General features: G+C 35.0%; 2 protein-coding genes across 3 annotated transcripts; both read right to left on the bottom strand.

Annotated features, from left to right (window-relative positions):
* Positions 1 to 2,240: 2,240 nt before the first annotated feature.
* Positions 2,241 to 22,515, bottom strand: LOC134260353 (uncharacterized). 2 transcript variants are annotated; one of them, XM_062742925.1, is made up of 2 exons: positions 22,425 to 22,515; positions 2,241 to 3,938 (listed from the first exon to the last, which is right to left on the bottom strand). In XM_062742925.1, the coding sequence occupies exon 2, from the start codon at positions 3,899 to 3,901 to the stop codon at positions 2,246 to 2,248; it is 1,656 nt and encodes a 551-aa protein (XP_062598909.1). In that variant the 5' UTR covers positions 3,902 to 3,938; positions 22,425 to 22,515; the 3' UTR covers positions 2,241 to 2,245. The 2 variants fall into 2 exon arrangements, with proteins under 2 accessions (XP_062598909.1, XP_062598908.1); XM_062742924.1 differs by lacking the exon at positions 22,425 to 22,515 and adding an exon at positions 15,097 to 15,186.
* On the bottom strand, positions 16,810 to 19,295 carry LOC134260339 (uncharacterized). Its single transcript, XM_062742902.1, has 2 exons — positions 17,752 to 19,295; positions 16,810 to 17,017 (listed from the first exon to the last, which is right to left on the bottom strand). Exons 1-2 carry the CDS (start codon positions 19,293 to 19,295, stop codon positions 16,810 to 16,812), a joined length of 1,752 nt encoding a protein of 583 aa, XP_062598886.1.
* Positions 22,516 to 23,131: the final 616 nt, after the last annotated feature.

The following is a 23,131-nucleotide window of genomic DNA, read 5'->3' as shown; positions in this document are numbered from 1 at the left end:
GTCATAAAGTGTTTTCCTACGCATTTCTCGCATAAGTTGACCTGGCAGGAATTACAGTGAAGTGCAGCAGCTCTCGCGTCACAGAGGTGACACAGAATGATTGCCAGCGCTCTGGTGATGTTGCTGGCCATTATGACTAGGTTTTCTATTTTAAGATTTTATTCACATCTAAAAATGATGAAACAAAACTATATGTCAGATTCTTAACATCTGTAGAAAATTGCTGTAAATGGAAAGACAAATGATTTTTTTTTTTTTTTTTTTTTTTTTTTACATTTTTGTAAATGAAGCTTAATATATGCATGCCCCACATTTTTGTAAACTAAGCTAATATACATGTATTAATATTATAAAATTATATGTATATATCTCATCAAAAACCTTTTACAATTTGAAAAAATATGCTGCTGTGCATAATTTTTTTTTTTTAAGAAACTTGCGCAAAACGTGATGACTTCAACTTTTCTATCGTCAAATTCCTTATTTTGTAGCAATATATCCTTACCACCAGTATATGAGGTTTAAGTCTCCCAGTTGATTCAGTACGTAAGAGCATGCTCTATGTACGATCAATTTTTAAAACGAGGCAAGCTAATGACCATCAAGTTAATGAAACACGGATATTTACATTTCGTTTAAAGTTATCAATTCGGAAGTTCTATGGTCCACACATTTACCTTATCAGCAAATGCAGTCTATCATAGGATCAAATACTTGCTTACAATTTTCATCCTATAATTGTTAAGCCATTGTTTACACAATGAAATTTCTACAGATTTTCACCAATTTACCCGATCGTGACAAGAAGGTATGATCAGTCGACAGGGGATGCATACTCCTCCGTGGCACCTTATTCAACTTTGGATGTTTTTTTATAGAGGCCCGCTTCAGTTCTTCTTCCCTTGATGTGCATTGTATAAAAATGGACTTTGACCTTTTTTGTTATGCCAATATTTCATTTTTAACAGCACATAATGTCTTATTTGTGGATGTGTCTTTACATTCCTTATAATCTGGTAAAAGCGATTCATACATTTTTCTTTTCGCCATACTTACTGAATTCAGTGAAGTTCACAAGGCCATTCAACCATCTCACATGATCATTTCAGAAGATACTGATAAGTATGCACCATGCACGCACACATACATGTACAATGTATGAGGTACTCGTTCTTTAAAACACCTGTCAGAATAAGATATACTTGTAAGTTCTTTGGAACAGCACAGCAAACTGGGATTATTGTATACGTACTGAATAAAAGCTTTTATGTAGGCCTAGGACATAATATTTCCATCAACTTTCGATTTAGAACTGCCCTGCATCATCTGATCAGTTAAGAGAGTTGTGTCACTTTTATTATAGATGTATGGTGTTCCGTCTAGGATTTTAGTTCCTTAATCTTCTCTTAGATTTTAAGCAGTTAGCAATTCATTTTTTGAAAGGTGATAGGCAGTGTTCTCGAGATATGCAATGTAGTTTTAGCATTTCATTACAATTGTTATCCTGGGGCCAAATGAGGGTAGTTTTTATAAAAAAAAAAAAACAACAAAAAACTATGGTCCTAGAACTCCAACATTTTAAGCAGTAACCTCTTCATAATAATGTTGGATGAAGGAATTTTTTTTTTTTTTTTTTTTGCAATATGATTTTTTTAATTTCCAGGAATGAACACGACGATTAGTTCCAAGAATTCCTCTTACACAAGACAAACAGCACAATTTGATAAAAAAAAATCTTACTTTTATAAAATATTTTGAGACCATATGGTTACCCCCCACACACAACCACTCCCTCGATAAAACATCCTGAATGGAATATACACTTTGACAACCAGTCTATTATCTTATTTAATTTTTGAACTGAAAAGGTGTTGATGAAGGGCAAAAAAAGAAAGTTGTAACGTTTTAAATTTTGCATTTTCTCCACTACTAAATAAAAATTTTTAATTTACAACATGATACAATCATTTCATCATGGGCACACGAAGAAATGCGTAAATGCTTAACATCCAAACAGTCATCTGATTTGGATTCCTTGTCAATTCGAAAAGATTAAAAGAGTATTCTGGGATAAAAGTTACACCTTAAAGTGTTTTGTTAAAAATTCACATTTTACCGTTTTGCGCTTAAATCAAATTAAGGAAAAAATGTATTTCTACTCAATATAAGGATACATTTACTAAGAGCTCTTTGGTTAAAGACTAGCACTACAATGTATGTACAATGCATGTATCTTTCTTTTTTATTATTTTGTATATTTAATCACATTCACTTTGTTTCCAATAAACTTTCCCACCCACAGTCGCCCGAGTGTATCTAAACTCAAGATGCCACAATAATTCAGATGTCTTAAATACTGTCCATCCTGATCGATGATTTGGATACAATTATTCCCATCATCTTCCACCAAGATACGACCCTTTGAATCAGTGACAATGGAACCAGGAGTAAATTTACCCTTGATCGACTTATGTCCTTTGAAATGATATCGGAGTGTACCTGCACTATTAACTACGACAACGCGTTTGGCATTGCAATCAGAAGCAACGACGTCACCATTGACGTTTTCCGTCACATAGAGCATCTTATTTCCTCCTTTATATAACGGATCACTCCGGTTATCCTCGATCATTTCCTGAGTGATTGTTTGTCCTTTGTAACGGACAATTTTACACGCACGATCATCCACCAATTTCAAAGAGACAAGTAATTCCTCCAATTTTGTACAATACACCGCCATGGGTTGCCATCCCTGTTCCACCATGATGAAAAAGGAATGTCTTCCATCTTGATAAGCATTAACACTTCTACTCTTTTTATCTGTATACACTAGTTCTCCTTTATTTGTTACAGAAATGCCACTTGGGTAACCACTCCAGTCCATACAAATGGAAATACAAGACTTCCTGACTGATCCATGTATATTCATACATTCGATCTTCGACTTCTTATCGTAACTCACCCAAACCTCCTCTGTACCAGTACAACACAGATGCCTTAGATTGTCATTAGTCTTAAATTCTGCGATTTGAATAATTTCTTCCAACAGTTTCTTTGTGGTTGGGGCGGTATAGGATGCTGCAGTATTAGACATTGACGTTGATATACTGGTCAAGTGAAGTTTCCCAAAATTTCCAAATAGTTCGGATAAATTTACCTGCCCGGGAACAAAGGTTGGTAGATTAACTTTAACTTCTAAAGGTCCTCTTAGATGCAGTTCCCCTTCTTTATATTTGTATTCGTTGATCGCACTTGCATCAACAGACTCAATAATCTTTCGATTCTGCCTAAAAGTTTCCATTAATAATTGCTGTGTGTTCTTGTTTTCGTCTTGGTAACCTCTTAATTCTCGAATTCTATCTTCTTTCATCTTGGCGATGTCTTTTTGGTTTTTATCGACGATTTCATCAACGATGCGATGCCATTCTTTTCCACATTTGTCTACACCTATTTGCAATTCATCACATCTTGAAATAAAATCTGCCAAATTTGTTGCGATCCTTGCATCGGCTTGGTCAAACTGAGGAATTGCATTTTCAAGGTGAGCAGTGTTTTCTTCGATCTGGCGTTTTTTTGATTCAACTATTTCCGAGAAATCAGAAGCCTCATGTCCTTTATGGACCCCTGTCAAACATTTTATACAAACTGGTATATCACAGATTTGACAATGAACTGTACATTTTTCACTCTTGTGAGACTCGCAGTTTGTAAAAATAAGATGAGATTTTCTGTCTTTGTATTTGACAATCTCGTGTACGGCAGACGATGACGTCATATAGTGTTTCCCTACGCATTCCTCGCATAAGTTGACCTGACAGGGATTACAGAAAAGTACAATAGCTTTCGCATCACAAAGATGACAGAGAATGATCTCCTGCGCTCTGCTGATGTTGCTGGCCATGATTACCAGGTCTTCTGCTTTAAAATTTTACTCGCATCTAAAGATAAGGAAAGAAAATTATTTTTTCAGATTCTTTACTTCGGTCTAAAATAGCTGTACGGATATGACAAGACAAATGACCTTTACATTTTTTGTGAATGAAGCTAATGAACATGTATTAATATTTATTCGAAAAAAAAGCTGCTGTGCAAAGCGAAATTTTTTTCAGAAACTTAAGCTTTGTGTAAGAATAATTAAAAAAATTTATTGCTTAGAAACTTAGGTTTCACAAAATAATTTCAAGGATGGAAACAAGATGTGTTTGTGAAACACTTATGTCCCCGTGTGGCAACATAGCTAAGATTAAACTTTTCTTAATTGCAAATTTAATTCATTGATACCAAAAGTAGGGTATTCTCACTGGAAACAATTTTGAAATTTGAAAGTAGGCCAATGCTCAAGTTTTTTCAATAAGTACAAAAATCTCCAAGGTCAAGGTAATTGGTATCCAATAAAAGGTCTTGCCACATAGAATACTTATGTTGAGTATGGAAGCCCTAGCCCTAACCGTTCTTACGTTATGACCAAGGTTAATTTTTTTTAAAAGTAGGCAAAGCTCCAAGGTCAAACTCAAAGGTCAAGGTCAAAGGGTCAACGTTCTTGGTATCCAATAAAGGGTCTTTACGCAAGAATTATATATTTGAAGTATGGAAGCCCAATCCCTTACCGTTCAAAAGTTATGGCCAAGGTTAAAGTTTTTTCACAAGTACAGAAATCTACAAGGTCAAGGTCAAGAATGTTGACCCTTTGTGAGGAAAACAGCAAAATAAGATATGAATTTTTATGTATTACTTTAAATTGCATAGAGGTAGAGAGAGAAACAAGAGATAAAAAAGTACTCCTATTGTTTTAAATATCAGCATGTAGTTAGGGGAATTATTTGTTATTTTGTTATCACACTTCACCTTTACCGTGAACAAAATGCCCAGGGGCCACATCGCTCACCTGAGCAATTATCTAGGAAAAAGCACATATCAGATCAGAACTGAAAGTTTACTGAGGGGGGGGGGGCTTGAATTTTAACCCCCCAGTGGGTCATGATTTGAACAAACTAGAATCTACACTACCTGAGGATGATTCCCTATAAATATCACTAAGCATGGCTTTGAAGTACTTGAAAAGAAGATTTTAAAAGGTTTCCCCATATATTCCTATGTAAAACTTTTATCGGCCATTTGGCCCCAACCTACCCCCGGGGGTCATGATTTGAACAAACTTGAATCTAAACTACCTGAGGATGATTCCACATGAGTTTCATCTTTCCTGTCTCAATGGTTCTTGAGAAGAAGACTTTTCCTATATACTCCTATGTAAAAATTTGATCGGCCATTTTGGCCCCACCCTACCCCCGGGGGTCATGATTTGAACAAACTTAAATCTACACTACCTGAGGATGATTCCACATGAGTTTCATCTTTCCTGGCCAAGTGGTTCTTGAGAAGATTTTTAAAGATTTTTCCTATATATTCCTATGTAAAAATTTGATCAGCCATTTTGCCCCCCCCCCTTTACTCCCGGGGGTCATGATTTGAACAAACTCGAATCTACACTACCTGAGGATGATTCCACATGAGTTTTATCTTTCCTGGCACAGTGGTTCTTGAGAAGATTTTTTAAAAACGCCATTAATTTTTCTCTAATTCATAATTATCTCCCCTTGGAAAAGGGCATGGCCCTTCATTTGAACAAACTTGAATCCCCTTTACCCAAGGATACTTTTTAGCAAGTTTGGTTGATATATATTGGCCCAGTGGTTCTTGAGAAGAAGATGAAAATGTGAAAAGTTTACGACAACAACGACAACGACGACAACGACAGACGACGGACAAATTTTGATCAGAAAAGCTCACTTGAGCCTTCGGCTCAGGTGAGCTAAAAAAGTTCTTTGTCTTTCATTTTTACACAGGGAAAATATAAAATAGATGGTATACATACGTTCCCTCTTTAAAGAGTTTAACATATAAAAGCATAAAAGTACTAGTAATACATTTATCAGGTCGAGACCACTAGATTTTCCGACGTCAGCATAAATTTGCATGTAAATTAGCTATTTGTTTACTTTGCCCACTGATGAATGAGTCGCAATGCATTGTGGGCTCCTACAAGTACTCAGCTGTGTTGAAAATAAAGGTCAACTTGAATTGTCCCTTGGAAATTTATTTTCAATTCTTTTTTGAGATTTATGAAAGAAATATTTAAAATGATATATAATCTTTCATTTCTATGCTCACATTTACAAAATTTGCTTTATGAAGTCTAATATCAACTTATATTAATACATCGGATAAAACCATTGTTCAAAGAGACGTACATGTAGGTGCTATCGTGTCGATAAAGTACATAGTTTTAGACAGCAGTACAAGGTGTGCTATTATTATTTACCCCTAAATATTATCAAAAAGTTTTTAATGTACATGCAAACGTCAAAGCGTTTGCACATTATTCGAACTTTCGAAGCAACTATTAATCATTTAAAACAACTCCAATATTACATGTGAGCATGGAATGTAATCTTTCAATTTCTGACTTAAAAAAGTGATAAAAAAGATCTACGGGTTTTCCTGTGACGAAGTGAATATTATGCAGAAACCGACGAAAACCACGTGTCGCCATTGAATCGTAAACACGTAGTAGAGTGTCATGCTTTGTGACTCATTCACTTGATTGGCGAACGGGTGTGACGAAGATATAGTCACGTGTTGAAAATTGCCTTCCAAATAAGGTAGTGGTCTCGACCTGTTTATCTAGCTAGAAAAAGGCGTTAACCACCGTATCCAACGGGTAACGCGGGGGAGTCGCTAAAAAGTATGGGGGGGTCGTTTTCAACGTATGGGGGAGTCGATTTTCACCGCTTCGGAGTCAGAAGTGATGTGGGTCACGTCTTTTTTCGGTATATGTAAGATTTATTTACAAAAAACAACTATCCCACGGAAGGTAGCAATAGTTAAGCTTTCTGTTGGTCATTTGTTCGGCTAGCAGATACGTCTAGTTTTCTCAAACACTTCGAAACTATTCGACAGATTTCATATTTATGTTGATCGAATGGTTAAAAAATGCATAGTTTGCATAATCTACGACTTGTGTAGGGATTTTTACAGTTAAAACAACAAAAGCAAACGTTAATCTCTCAAATGCAAGTATTCAGACTTGGCTAGACTTGATGAAAATTAATAATTAAGACATTTTCTCTTCAGATCGTAATGGTTACGTAGGGGGGAGTCGTTTCTGGAAAAACACAACGCATAGGGGAGTCGCAAAAATAAATTGTACTTTTATTTTAAATTTCTTTTCTTTTGCTAATTATATATAAATGCTTCCATACATAACTATTTTGATAACTTTATAATTTTAGTAAAATGCAATATGAATAAAGATCAATATAAGCAATATGTACATGTAAAAATAAAAACATGTATTTATCGTTTCTTATTGTGAAGTGCATGAGTATACACCAATACTTCATATACATTACTACATGTCATTTGATATGGTTTCTGCACGGATGAGCAGTGGCATATTTCAAAATTATCAGCATTTAAAATTAAAAACCGTTAGGCAGTTTTAAAATGTCTGTGCGCCCGTCCGTCTGTCTGTTACGCTTTGGGTTACCCATCTCTTATCCGCAACTCCTCTGATACCACTGAGTGAAATTTAATGAAACTTTCACAGAAACTTTACTACATATTGCCATTGTGCACTGTGGCGGATTTAAGGGGGGCGTGCACCCGGCGTGCGCCTCCTAAAATTGCCAAAGTTGGGGTTAATCATAGTTTAGTCTAGAAAATGTAAAAATTGTCTACTCGGTAGACCTCATTTTTACCCTACGAAATCTCTGGAATCCATGAGCTTCCGGGGCTTCGCCCCCTGGGTCCCCAGCCCCCCCCCCCCCCACCCCGCCTACTTTATTCGCTCCCCCCCCCCCTAACTTCAAGTCCTGTATCCGCCCCTGGTGACCTCCTATTTTACTTTTTGATCCGACACATATTTTGAGTTTACCGGCCACAGCAACACATGGACCATTATGGCATGGGAGGCGGGGGGTATCATTTAGTGAGCTCATTGCTCACAGTACCTCTAGTTTTCTTGGTGAATTTTTATAGCTCTTATTAAAATTAGAACTTCAGACCCTGTCCTTACCCATAATAATAATTCTGAAATACATTGCATGAAACAGGCACGTTTGAAAGGTCTTCCAACGTTTTCGTGCAGAATAGTTAAAAAATAGTTATATTTGCAAATGTGTTAATAAAATTTGGTTGAGAAATTCTGTTGCAACATGATTCTTCTTCAAACCTTCTTCTTTTGCTTGTAAAAATTTTCAGATAAGTTGTTTATAATTCTTTTTTTTCAAACTTATGAAAAATTATTATTGTAAGAAAAACTTTTATAACTAAAAAAAAAAGTAAAGACTTTCTACTGTTTTCCTGAGCGGTCAAATAAATCTGCTTGACAGTGGAGTGAGATGTTGGACCTGTCGATGAGCTATGGCACCGCTTACTTCACAGTGTCATGTGTGTGGGCGGGGTCAAAGTCATAACTTTACGGAATTGACCAAGTTTAAACTGCAGAGCGCGTGAAAAAATTTCATCATGATAATATCAAAATAAACAATAAAATGATTCATTAATTGATTGTTCTCGGACAAAAATGCTTTTTGACGACCCCTCAAACAAACGTTCGGTCTAACAACCTCGGGCAAACAGTTTGGTTCTTCGGTCCGAAAAAAACGCATGTTGCCCTCGAACCCTGTCTATGAATTTATACATGTAGTACTGACAGTGTAAACCCCAGATAATCCCAAATATTCTCATTTAAGATACATCGTTTGTGCTTGAAGATGTGTTTATATGATAAATGAAAAATAAAAATAGATCATTTATATGTCGACCAAATTGAAAGCATGTACCAGTTTAACCCCCCCCCCCCAAGAAAAAAATAAGTCAAGGGGTGGGAATGACGCGCCAGAGATTTCCACTTTTCTAATAAAAAAAAATGGTTGATATAATTATGAAGAATTTTTCCATATTATAAATCTGGTTGTTCTTTTATTATGGAGAGGCTGTCATTGCTGAAAGTGAGGGTTCGTGATCTTTTTGAATTTTTGTGATGTGTAAGAAAATTACATACTGAGCTAGGGAAGGGTCTTGTCCCCAAGCTCATGTGCTCCGAAGATATATAATCCAATTGTACATATATTCTAACTAAAAACAACACCAGATTAGGTCATGCATTTCACTTTATTTTGCGACTCCCCTTTGCGTTGTGTTTTTCCAGAAACGACTCCCCCCTACGTAACCATTACTTTCTGAAGAGAAAATGTCTAAATTATTAATTTTTATAAAATCTAGCAAAATTTCAATTGTTGCATTTGAGAGATTAACGTTTGCTTTTGCTGTTTTAACTGTTATAATCCATACACAAGTCGATGATTGTGCAAAATATGCATGTTTTAACCACTCGATCAACGTAAATATGAAATCTGTCGAATAGTTTCGAAGTGTTTGAGAAAACTAGACGTATATGCTAGCCGGACAAATGACCAACAGAAAGCTTAACTATTGCTACCTTCCGTGGGATAGTTGTTTTTTTTGTAAATACATCTTACATATACCGAAAAAAGACGTGACCCACATCACTTCTGACTCCGAAGCGGTGAAAATCGACTCCCCCATACGTTGAAATCGACTCCCCCATACTTTTTAGCGACTCCCCTGCGTTACCCGTTGGATACGGTGGTTAACGGTAGCGTAATAACAACAAAACTTTGTGATGACTTCGGCTTTTCTGTCGTCACATCCCTTACTTATGTAGCAATATACCCTTACCACCTGTATATGGGGTTTATGTATCCCAATTAATTAAATAAGCAAGTACATGCTCTTTGTGCGATCAATTTTTAAAACGAGTCAAGCTGGTGACCATCAAGTTAATGAAACAAGGATATCTTTTCGTTTGAAGTCATCATTTCGGAAGTCCTATGGTTCATAAATTTATCATAGGATAAAATACTTGCTTACAATTTTCATAGAAATTGTTAGGCCATTATTTGCACAATGAAATCTCTACAGTCAACAGGGGATGCATACTGTATACAGGTTTATTTTCGCTCCGTGTTATTTTCGCCCTTTTGCGCTTGTGGACAATTTAGCCCCGTTTTAAATTCGACCAGTCATAGTTCTGTTTAAGAAATTATGCTGGGTAATTTGAGTTCGCCTCGTTTTAAATTCGCCCAATCACGAAGAGGGCGAAAGTGGGGGGGGGGGGGGAATAAAACGGGGGCGGAAATTTCCTTGTATACAGTACTCCTCCGTGGAACCTGATCCAACTTCTGATGTTTTTCTACAGAGTCCCGTAGGCCCGCCCCATTTAGCCTTCTCTATACAGTCGTTTGGCCAGTTCCGGATTTTGGCTAGTTCCGAATAATTAGTAATTTAAGGACTTATAATTCATAAATTCAACGGTGTAAAAATAAATTGATTTTTATGGTAAGAAGGCTTATTCATGAGTGTTTGAATTATGTGAAGTTTTGATTTTTTGCCCTCAGTTTGGTTTCGTTATCATACTTGAAACAGTCGACACTTTTTTACAATGCAACAAATCTGAATCACCGCAACGCGTAAGTCTGCAGAAAAACCTCTGTAGCTGCATAAATTTTTCACATAAAACAACGTTCTAGGTATCAAAAGTAAGTTTGATATGTACTCTAACATATACTAAAAACATGTCAAAAATAAATATTTAGAACACTGGAAGATATCGAAATATTTTTGTGCTCTTATTTTACCAGTTCCGAATACCCATTTTAAACACTATTATAAATTCACTCTTCGATGTTTTCTTCATTGTAAACGTGACTTATTCTACCTCAGCTTGAAAAACAGGAAGAAGCGGTATATAGTAATGGGATGTTTGTCCATCCGTCCGCCTGTACGTCCGTCCGTCTGATATGCTCTGGGGTATCTATTTCTTATCCGCAACCCCTCTTCTACCACTGAATGAAGTTTAATGAGGCTTCACAGAATTTAATGAGTCTTTCACAGAATCTTTGTTTAACAGTGCCAAAGTGCACTTTTTTTTTATTTTTGGATCTGGTACATAATTTGGTCTCCCTGAGAAAAACATAGATACTGCCATTCTTTGTAATATTGAAAGGTATATCCATCTCTTGTCCGCAATTCCTCCTATACCACTGAATATGATTTAATGATACTTTCACATATTCTTTATTGCATTGTGACATTGTGACCCATTATTTTACTTTTTGATCTGACATTTATTTCGGGTCTCCCAGAGTAAAACATGGACTTTGTCTTAAATAATCATAAAGGAGGCGTGGGGTATCATTAAAATGAGCTCAGTGCCCACAGTATACCTCTATAGTTTCTCTTCAACCTTTGGAAATACAAATAATTTATTGGTAAGGAATTAATTTAACTTTTCTTAGGCATGCCAATGGATAACGTCTGGGACGTATATTTTTTAATTTAGGGTTGAATTGAATAAGAATCTCTAGGGTATCCGGAACCCGTCGGCTTATTCGTAACTGGTAAAATGGACACCTATGGTAACTTGCGAAATAAATTTTTTTGAGGGAAGGCTGAACTTTTCTGAAACAATATTTAATTCCACAAGTCATCGAACTACCTTGACATAACACTTAGATTTTGAAGTAATTCCTAGTATATTTGTAGCACCGTCGAATCGGTTTCTTATTCGGAACTGGCCAAATAACTGTATATTGTATAAACTTTCACTTTGAGCTTGTTCGTTATGCCCGTATTTCATTTTTAACAGCACATGATGTCTTATTTGTGGGTGTGTCTTTACACACCTTATAATCTGGTAAAAGCGATTCCTAAATTTATACTTTTCGCCATCCATACTGAATTCATTGGAGTTCAAGGGCATTCAACCATTTCACATAATCATTTCAGAAGATACTGCAGGCACGTAGCAACAGGGGCACTGTGTAGAAACGGACTAGGGTAAAGTGCGTTACCCTAGTCCAAGATGGCGATAGGCAAATACGCTTCAAATATTCATGAATAAATATCGGTGAATTCTAATGAAAACCCCTACTTTGTTTAGCACCATTTTGCTTTGCATCAACAGTTTTCCTTGCTCAGAAAGAGACAACATTCAACTCTGCGTAATTAACCAGAAAACGCGTTACGAAGTTTTGTCGTAGATTAGGGTAAAGTCTATGAACTGTTTTTTTGCGATTAGGGTAAAGTTTTTTCGAGACTAGGTAAAGTTATTTATTCTACAAACTAAGGGTACGCAGAACAAATGCAATATACAATTAATAAAGTTGAGAAAGAATTTCTGGAAAATATTAAAAAAACTTCTGCTTTCACAAAGATAACATATATATACCGATTGGTTTTTTTTTTAAAAACACAATTTGCATACACGATATTGCTCAAATGTTGAATAGTATACGTGTAATTATTTTCTGAACATTTCATAATTACATAGTGTTCAAACATATAATTACAATATTCTCCAGGGCGTAGCTAGGCGTACACAAAAACTTTTTTAAAGTTCAACGTTGGTACCCTGCATAGAAAAATGAAAGCAAAATTAATCGTTTCACGTACATGTATCTCGATATAAAAAAAAGTTGAATAAAACTGCTGAGTACATGGATATAAATTAATCATTTTTAGACGATGTACTATGATTGGCATAGATGTATCAATATCCACAAACAAAATGATTTTGAGGGGCTTTTTTAGTATTGTTTGACAAATGTTATGCATGGGCGTCGGAAGCAAATTGAAAGTGGGGGCTAATTGAAAGTCGGGGGGGGGGGGGGGGGGGGCTAGACCAACAGAAAAAAAAGGGGGGGGGCTCCGACGCCTATATTTGATGTCATAAAGTCGTAGAAGTCAATAAAAAAAAACGCGTTGTTTATTCGGATGGTACTTAATTTATGAATATGATAAATAATAAAAAAAATAATAATACTGATTTTATATGTTCTATTTACATTATATTTTTGTAACTTTATCATAGGTGCTTGGACACAGACTTTTCTCAAATTCTCGGTTTAATATTTTGTCTATATATATAGTTGACTACATAACTTATATGCGACAACAAGCTATGCATGCATCGAGGTTTCCTGCAGACCATCGGACTTTGGTGTCAACATCAGATTTGGAGTCTGTTTGGAGTATGTTTCCATAGCATTTCACACGGAAATATAATTAAAGAAGACTTACTTTATAAATCCGCAAATTTTTGAAACTAGGAATTTTGGGACGCGTTTCATTCATACATCCTAACATGTTGAGTCAAATTTTATTCTTAACACTGATGAGAAGTTTAAAAAAATGTTTATTTATAAAATTATCAAACTACAATCCAGAAAAATTAGAATAGAAAGCAAAACCAACTTACCAGTATTGTCAGTCTGTGCTCAATGATGTGTGCAGTTAAACACACCAGGTGAATCTTCACATTAACAAAACAGAGTTCGATCGTGCCCAATGCACGTAGCAACAGGGGCGGACAGGAGGCCTGACATAACTTTTACTATAATTGAAAATGTTCAATGAAATACTGCCCCCCTTATTTTTGTTACAGTAAATTTATATGAGTTATAACATAGTATTTTATGCAACAAAAAAAAATGTGGTACATGTACTGAAAGAAGATGGTCTGGGGAAAAGTTGGCCTTTCATCTTGTTAAAGAAACACCTTTAAAGAAAAAAACTCACCGAAATTTTAAGAATCAGAAGCCAGAATTTAGAGCTGTATTAATTTTTCTCTTTCGAAGAAATGCTAAATGCCAGTTACGTCAGTAGATACAACAGTGTTAATTTTTGCACCATTTACCGATCTTAGATCCAGTGAAAGAATACTACAAACACCCCACTTCTTGCCATTATGCACACGTCAGTGCAAACAAAAAATAAAGAAATTGAAAATTAATAAAATCTTTCTCTCCCCCTTTTCTGTATACTTTAATTGATCGGTAGATGTTTGATTTTTTTCGCTGCATCTAAATAAAGAGAGCGCCGTTTTTCCTACTTAGTTTGTTAAACTGAGGATTATAAAAACCTAACTGCAAAAAGTAGTACTTCGCCATATTGCACTCGCTTTATTTCAAAATGAATTTTTTAGTTTCATGGTGTTATGTCAATGTGTAATAATTTAAGAAACGACCTTAAGTGTGTGTGTGTGTCGAGTCTCATGCTGAATGTAAAAGGTGAAGATATCGAACAATGATCTATCACTGAAAACTACAAACTATTACAATAGAAATCTGTGGACAGGGAATAAAACACAAACCCCTGGAAAATGAAATTCCAGAAGTCGGATCAGGTGCCAAAAAGGAGTAAACATCCCTCAAAATAGGACCCTTTAGGTCCTGAAACAAGGCAAATGACATTTTACACTTACTTCACCCTAGTCACCAAAAATGCTCAGAATATGTTTACCCTAGTCAAAAATTTACTTTACCCTAATCATGCGCAAATTTTGTACACGCAATCTGGCTTTAATTAGCTCATTTCATGCCAACTTTTCGCAAATATGTTCTCTTCTGTGTGAAATATTTCAATTTTAACAACAAAAATTATAATGTTAGACTGTATAACGCTGAAACTTAGAGCAGAATAATCGAAGCGTATGTGCCTATCGCCATCTTGGACTAGGGTAACGCACTTTGCGCTAGTCCGTTTCTACACAGTGAGGGAGGGGGGCACTTTTTTTCCCAACCTTACTTTTACCATAGGAAATGTTAACTGAAAGGTTGGTTGGCCCCCACTGTATATTACAGGAAATATATTTAAGGGAAATGTAATGTTGAATGCTAAAAAATTGGTACTGAAAGAACTTGACAATGAAAAAAAGTTGGCCACTACCATTTTCGACTTTGGGTAATTTTCCTTTTTTTTTTTTTTTTTTTGCTTGTCAACTTTTTCAGGTAAGTGAAAAAAAATATTTCTCTGACTCCCCCCCCACTTTCAAAAACAATGCTACGTGGCTGTACTGATAAGTATGCACCTTGTACAACTTATACAAATACATGTACAACGTGTCTGAGGTACTCATTTTTGAAAATACCAGTCAGTATAAGATAAACCTGTAAGTGGTTCTTGTGAAGAGCACATCAAATTGAAACAATTACATGGGCTGTTACTTACTGACTAAAAGCTTTTAGATGGGCCTATGGCAAATTTATTCCGTCAACTTTCGATTTAGAACTGTCCTGCGTCCTGTGATCAGGTAACAGATGTCATTTGTATTAGAGATATTATGGTGTTCCGTCTGGGTCTTTAAGGAGGCTAGGGGGGTCAACTTATTATTTTTTATTAACTACCAGATATAACTTAAACTTTGGGAAATGATACCTTAAGCTGTCATTTGGCAAAGAAAAATTTCATAAATTTTAGCTTTAAAATTTGATCATTTTATTATTTCTTTATATGGAGCTCTTCTTCTAATGGAGATCAAAATAGTCTAAAAATGGCCACGACCACCCAGCCCCCTTAAAATAGTGAGAATTAAAACAGGGGTTTATGTACAACAAGAGGTCCACGGGTCTTATAGGTCACCTGAGTATCATGTCACAACCTTCCAACAATAAGAATTTAAACAAATAAAATAGTAAAACTTAAAACAGAGGTTTATGTACAAAAATACAATATTTTAATTCACAAAAAACATTTGAATCAAAACACCCGGAAGAAAACGCACCATTTAGACTCTAAAAAGAGGAGAAGCCGTGACTTTTATTATCAGACCCATAGTCTGAATAGGAATGAGGGTGGGGGAGAGGCAATTTAAGGAACTTCTTCCAAACTGGGCCAAATGTGTGTGTGTGTTTTGTTTGTTTGTTTGTTGGAGTTTTTTTTTTGCAAAAAAGAGAGTGGGGTGAAATCCCTCCTCTCCTACAACTAGCTGTAGAACTGTACCGTTATGGTCGTATATTAGTGTTTGACTATAACTTGTCAAAGATTAATGTATAAAACCATAACTCTACAGCAGTTCTGTAGCTACCCACAGCGCTGCCAAATGGTGGCTGAAAAACGACTTAACAAAATATCTTTTTCCCAAAGCTCTCTTAAATTGCCCCCCTCCCTCCGCTTGAAAAGTGGGAGGGTATATAGTAATCGGGGTGTCTATCCTTCCGTCTGTAAGTCCGTCCGTCGGTCTGTTACACTTTGGGGTATTCATCTCTTATCCGCAACTCCTCTTATACCATTGAATGAAATTTAATGACACTTAACAGAATCTTGGTAACAAATTAAAGTACCACTGTGCTCCCCTTATTTTACTTTTTGATCGGATACTTATTTTAGGTTTCCCAGAGCAAAACGTGGGCACTGCCATTCTTCTATAATTTTGAAGGGTACCTTTCTCTCATCCGCACCTCATCCTTTATGACTGAATAAAATTCAATGACACGTTCACAGATTCTTTATAATATATTGCCATTGTGCATCTTTAGTTTTACATTTTGATCTGGCACTTATTTCGGGTCTCCTAGAGCACAACATGAACTTGGTCATTATAATCATATGGGAGGCAGACGTGAGGGGGGTATCATTTTGTAAACTCAGTAGTCAGTACTCACAGTATCTCTAGTTCTCTTTTTAGAGAGGTGGTGGATATGCAGGGGGTGATTGGTTGGTTGGGAAATCTATCTAGTACATGTGATAATAACAAAACATTTTATTTATATAATTCCCTTGCAAACATCTTTACTTGCACACTATATAGTAAAACTTCATTACATACATATCTCATCTGCTATTTTGACATTTAACTGTATTCAAAACATACATTACAGCATAGAGGGACTAGTTCTTTGCTGTTGAGAGTGTAGTTATAACACATGTAACAAAAGTTGTTCACTACTCGATGTATTTGAAGACTTTAACCTCGTTTCCTCCGGATTCATCCACCCAGAGTCGACCTAGATCGTCTATACTTAATCTATCATAGTCCTCCAGACTCCAGAGAAACTGTCCGTCCTTATCAATGATGTGGATACATTTATTCCCGTTATCACCCACCAGGACGATGGTACATGGGATAAGTTGCTCTCCATCGTTTCCATTCCTTTATATCGAAATCGGAGTTTCCCGGTTTTGCTTATCACAACAACGGCCCTGGCGTTGACGTCACAAGCATATATATCCCAATTGGCGAACATTCTGTTCCCCCTCCTTAAATAAAGAATTCCCATGGTCGTCTTTCTCTATCTATTGCTTGATCTGTTGTCCTTCGTAGCGTACAATTTTATAACTTCCCACATTAGAAGTACCCAAAGCGATCAGCAAGTCGCCTGACTTTGTACCGCAGAGTCCTAGCGGTTCCCATCCTTTTTGCACCGTGATGAAGTTGGTAGATCTGCCATCTCTGACAATACTGACAGCTCTTTTAATTCTATCCGTATATAATAGCTCTCCGCATTTAATCAAAATATCACTCGATTGAAATGACCATTTCAATCTACACAACTAGACATTAAGGTCTCCAGTCTTTGAAAAGATCGAAACAGTATTCTGGGATGAAATTTATACCTTAAAGTGTTTTTTTTCAAAAATTCACATTTTACCGCTTTGCGCTTAAATAAAATTAGAGAAAATATATTTCTACTCAATATATACATACATTTACTAAAAGCTCTGTGGTTAAAGACTAAAACTACAATGTATGTACAATGCATGTATCTTACATTTTATTCTGTATATTTGATTACATTCACTTTTTTACCAATAAATTTTCCCACCCACAGTCGCCCGAATACATCTAAGCTCAGTATGCCACAATAATTCAGATGTCTTAAATACTGTCCATCCTGATCGATGATTTGGATACAATTATTCCCATCATCTTCCACCAAGATACGACCTCCTGAATCAGTGACAATGGAGCCAGGAGTATATTTACCCTTGAACGACCTATGTCCTTTAAAATGATATCGCAGTGCACCTGTACTGTTAACTACGACAACTATTTGGGCATTGCAATCAGAAGCAACAATATCACCGTTGATGTTTTCCGTCACATAGAGCATCTTATTTCCTCCTTTATATAACGGATCACTCCGGTTATCCTCGACCATTTCTTGAATGGTTGTACATTCTTTGTAACGGACGATTTTACATGCACGATCATCAACTGATTTCATAGAGACAAGTAATTCCTCCAATATTGTACAATACACTGCCATCGGTTGCCATCCCTGTTCTACCATGATGAGAAAAATATGTCTTCCATCTTGATAAGCATTAACAGTTCTACTCTTTTTATCTGTATACACTAGTTCTCCTTTTCTTGTTACAGAAATTCCACTTGGGTAACCATTCCAGTCCAAACAAGTGGACATAAAAGACTTCATGACTGATCCATGTATGTTCATACGTTCGATCCTCGCCTTTTTATCGTAACTTACCCAAATTTCCTCTGTACCAGTACAACAAAGATGCCTTAGATTTTCTTCTGTCTTGAATTCTGCAATTTCAGTAACATCGTTCAGCAGTTTCTCTTTGGTTGGGGCGGTATAGGATGTTGCAATATTAGGCACTAACGTTGAAATTTTGTTCAGGTTAAGTTTGCCAAAATTTTCCTGTAGTTCGGAAAAAATTACCTGTCCTGGAACAAAGGTTGGTAAATTTACTTCAGCTTCTACAGGTCTCCTCTGAAACAGTTCCCCTTCCTTGTATTTGTATTGGTTGATCTCAGGTGCATCGACAGACTCAACTATCTTTCGATTCTGCCTAACAGCCTCCATTAATAATTGCTGTGTGTTCTTGTTTTCGTCTTGGTAACCTCTCAATTCTCGAATTCCATCTTCTTTCATCTTGGCGATGTCTTTTTGGTTTTTATCGACGATTTCTTCAACGATGCGATGCCATTCTTTTCCACATTTGTTGACAGCTATTTGCAATTCATCACATCTTGAAATAAAATCTGCCAAATTTGTTGCGTTCCTTACATCGGCTTGGTCAAACTGAGGAATTAGATTTTCAAGGTGAGCAGTGTTTTCTTCGATCTGGCGCTTTTTGGAATCAATTATTTCCGAGAAATCGGAAGCTTCGTGTCCTTTATGGACCCCCGTCAAACATTTAATGCAAACTAGTGTATCACAGTTTTCACAATGCACGGTACATTTTTCACTTTTGTGAGACTCGCAGTTAGTGAAAATAAGATGGAATTTCCTTTCTTTGTATTTAACAACCTCGTGTGCGGAAGACGATGACGTCAGATAGTGTTTCCCTACGCACTCCTCACATAAGTTGACCTGGCATGAATTACAGTGAAGTGCAGCAGCTTTCGCGTCACAAAGGTGGCAGAGAATGATCTCCTGTGCTCTGCTGATGTTGCAGGTCATTATGGCTAGGTCTTCTACTTTGAAATTTTAGACTACATCTAAAAATGATGAAGTTAAATTATGTTTCAGTTTCCTTACTTCAATATACCGTATAACGGGTAATTTTTACTGCTGTAAATTTTTACGAATTTGGGTCAAAAAGGGTGATTTAAATTTTTACGCGTTAATTTTTTACGAATTCAACAGTCCGTAAAAATAAAAATCATCAGATGTAAAATTCCAGATCAGTGGTTGTTAGCACGTTTACTTACAAGTAATGTGTCCGAAAACCCGGTGTGAGAGAGAAAGAGAGAGAGAGGTTTATTAAATTATAACGATATAAACAATGCATAATGTATATTTTTTATCATTTACCTTTAAAAACATGAACAATGTGCCCTTCAATTATTCATGTTTTATAAAACACATAGCTAGGCACGCCGCGTGCTCGTCTGGTGTTTACCGAAAACATAGAGAGACAACTCGAACAATCATAATTGAAGTGAAAGTACCTGTATTAAGAAGTCGAAGTTTTATTCAAAGCACATGAAACAGAAGAAAGGGTCAAAGATTGAAAACACGGGTATAATTATTAAATCATTATCAGAAGTTATGCGTCTCGTAAAAATACTATAAAAAAAAAAGTAACCAGTCCAGGTAGGACTAATTGATTAATTAATTGACGATGTTTGTATTATAGATGGTGTGTTCCCCGAATGGCTACTCGGAAAAAACAACAAGTAATTATCACACTCAATTAAGGGGCCCTCTGAGGGGTACAGGTAGACTTACCTGTGTTTACCTGGATAAGCAATATTTAAAAATCAGATATATTCATTCAATTTTGTTTTAATTAAGAGGGTTTTTTTATTTTCTGAAATATACTGAATAAAAAAATAGATAAATAAATATAAATAGATAAAATTAAGATTTCAGAAAAATAATTTTTTATTGTACTTTAATTTTATTTTTTTCCAAACTATTCAATAGTATTGATTGAGAATTTACAAACTATTATCCCCTTTTTGTGCTACATTTTCAAACTCTTTTGAATAAATTAAAGATAATGATTTTTTTCCTAAAATAATATAGATATTTAAGTATGATAAATAAAGTGTTTCTATAAAGTTTTGTCTAGTTTAATTCATTTATTTATCATTTTTAATTATTAAAACATTCTTCTATATCATCATAAAATACAGAAGTTTATGTTTCAATTTTTATAATAAATATAGACGAATCGAGATAAAAACAGATCACTTTGATTTTTAAGGAATTCCTAAGTTAATAAGCTAATTGATGAAGCACCTGTTAATTGATATCAGTTCACTTTGAAATTTTTAATAAGCAAAACTATCTTAACAAGTGTCAAAGAAAATGATGTGCTGAACTTGCTTATGATGCAGTCCAAGTTGTAAGTTATACAAGAACAACACAGGCTACAGAACAGTATATATACAGATATCTGGAGATGGACTAAAAGACTTGTAAATATTGTAAATATGTGTGATATGAAAGTGAAACAGTGCTATTTAATATATAATGTGAAAATCAGTGCTGCTAAACAATAGAACTTCAAGATAATTTATAGATTTTAATATGTTTTGTGCTTGTAAAATTATTTATTTAAAAAATATGTATACAAAATATTTATTCATACTAGTGCTCAAATAAAGAAAATTGAATTAAAAATTCATTCAATTATTTCATTTAAATTCTAGTAGATTATTCATACAGGTAAGTCTACCTGTACCCCTTAGAGGGCCCCTTAATTGAGTGTGATAATTACTTGTTGTTTTTTCCGAGTAGCCATTCTTATACAAGTTAATTAAGTACACTAATTATATAGCCTACAGGGAGTGAGCTTAATGACGATTAGCATTACTTTTATACATACGATGTTGAAAATTTACACGGGACGTTTTATGAATTATGTGAAATTTTACGCGTTTAAATTTTACGGATTTATAAAACTCGTAAAAATAAGTAAAAATTAGCAGCACGTAAAAAATACCCGTTATACGGTAATACAGTTGTACATTGTATATGAAAAGACAAACGTTTTTTTTTTTAAACTTTTTTACGTATTTCATCAAAAGCCTTTTTACAATTCCAAGAGAAAATGCTGCTGTGCAAGACAAATAATTTTTTTCAGAAATGTAAGGTTTGTGTGAAAATAATTCAAAGAATTTATTGCATAGAAACCCAGTAATTGCAACAAAAAAAAAATCCAAAGAAAAACAAAAAACAATCCTCATTGTTCCTTAAATATTTTGAGCGTTTCTAGAAGTCCTATCTCTCATAAATAAATTCATTTGTAGAAAACAGCAAAATAGGATTTGAATTTTTATGGATTACTTTAAATTGCGTAGAGGTAGAGAGAAAGAAGCGAGATAGAGAGATAGAAAATATGTACTCCTATTGCTCCTATTGCTCTAAATATCATTATCATTATAGTTACTATACCTGTTCACCTTTCCCGTCCAAAAAGTTCTTTTGGCTTTCATTTATACACAGGGAAAATATAAAATAAATGGTAAATATACATTCCCTATAAATAAAGAGTTTAACATAAAGTATTTAAAAAGTAATGCATTTAACTAGAAAAAAAAAACGTTAACGATAACGTTCTAACAAGGGAGTACACGTTTGGTGTGATCGGTCGACAGGGGATGCATACTCCTCAACGACACCTGATCCAACTTCTGATGTTTTCTATCAAGCCCGTCTTATTACTTTTTCTCTTGATATGTATTATATTTAGAATGGACTTTAAACTTTTTCGTTATGCCCATATTTCATTTTGTTTGTTTGTTATTTACATATTTTATTTTCACAGCACATTATGCCACATATTAGTTGTCCTATTTGTGGGTGTGTCTGTACTCTCCTTTTAACCCGGTACAACGAGTAATATATTTATCCTTTTCGCAATACTTACTGAATTCATTGAAGTTCACACGAGCATCCAACATTCTCACATGATAATTTAAGAAAATACTGATAAGTATGTACCTTGCACGTATACACATCATGTGCAATGTTTGAGGTACTCATTTTTTGAAAATGCCAGTCAGCACAAGATATACTTGTAAGTGGTTCTTGTGAAGAGCACATTAAATTGAAATTATTATATAGGCTGTTACTTACCGAATAAAAGCTTTTATATAGGCCTAGGGCAAATTCATTTCATCAACTTTCGATTTAGAACCGTCCTGCATCATCTGATCAGGTAAGAGAGTTGTGTCACTTGTATCAGAGATGTATGGTGTCTCGTCTGGGATTTTCATTCCTCAATCTCCTCTTACATTTTAAGCAGTAAGCAAATCATTTTCATTTTTTTTGAATGATGATAGGCAGTGTTCTCTAGATTTGCAATATTTAAAATTTCATTAAAGAGATACCGTGACGCACAAATGGGGAAATTGACAAACGTAGAATTTTTGCATGACCCGTGTAAATTTTGTTCAATTTCAAAAGTATTGGGTTTCAGAAAATTACAGGGTTTCATAACCTAAAAATCTATTTTTATGGAGAAAAATAAAAGTAAAATAGAAAGTGACGTTAAGCAGTAGGACACACTTCACTGGAATTGATAGTATGACATTTAAATTTCAAATCTCAAGGGATAAAAATGATATCAACTGAGTTGGCTTAAAGAAATAAAGAAATATGCATTGTTATGACTTTTATCATTAGTATAAATGTACATTATTGTAATGCTTTATTTATTAGCAATCAGTACAATTTGAAAAAAATCCTTATTTTTATAAAATATAGTTTTCTATGAGTAGGTCCATGAGGTTCCCTCAAAACACAACCTCTCCCTCGAGAAAAAATAACTGGATGGAGGATAC

Source organism: Saccostrea cucullata, unplaced genomic scaffold (assembly GCF_032062105.1).
Source record: "Saccostrea cucullata isolate Sc308-1 unplaced genomic scaffold, CSIRO_AGI_Scuc_v1 ctg445, whole genome shotgun sequence".
Classification (NCBI taxonomy): domain Eukaryota; kingdom Metazoa; phylum Mollusca; class Bivalvia; order Ostreida; family Ostreidae; genus Saccostrea; species Saccostrea cuccullata.
The sequence above is the reverse complement of the archived record's forward strand: the minus strand, read 5'-3'. Positions and strand labels throughout refer to the sequence as shown.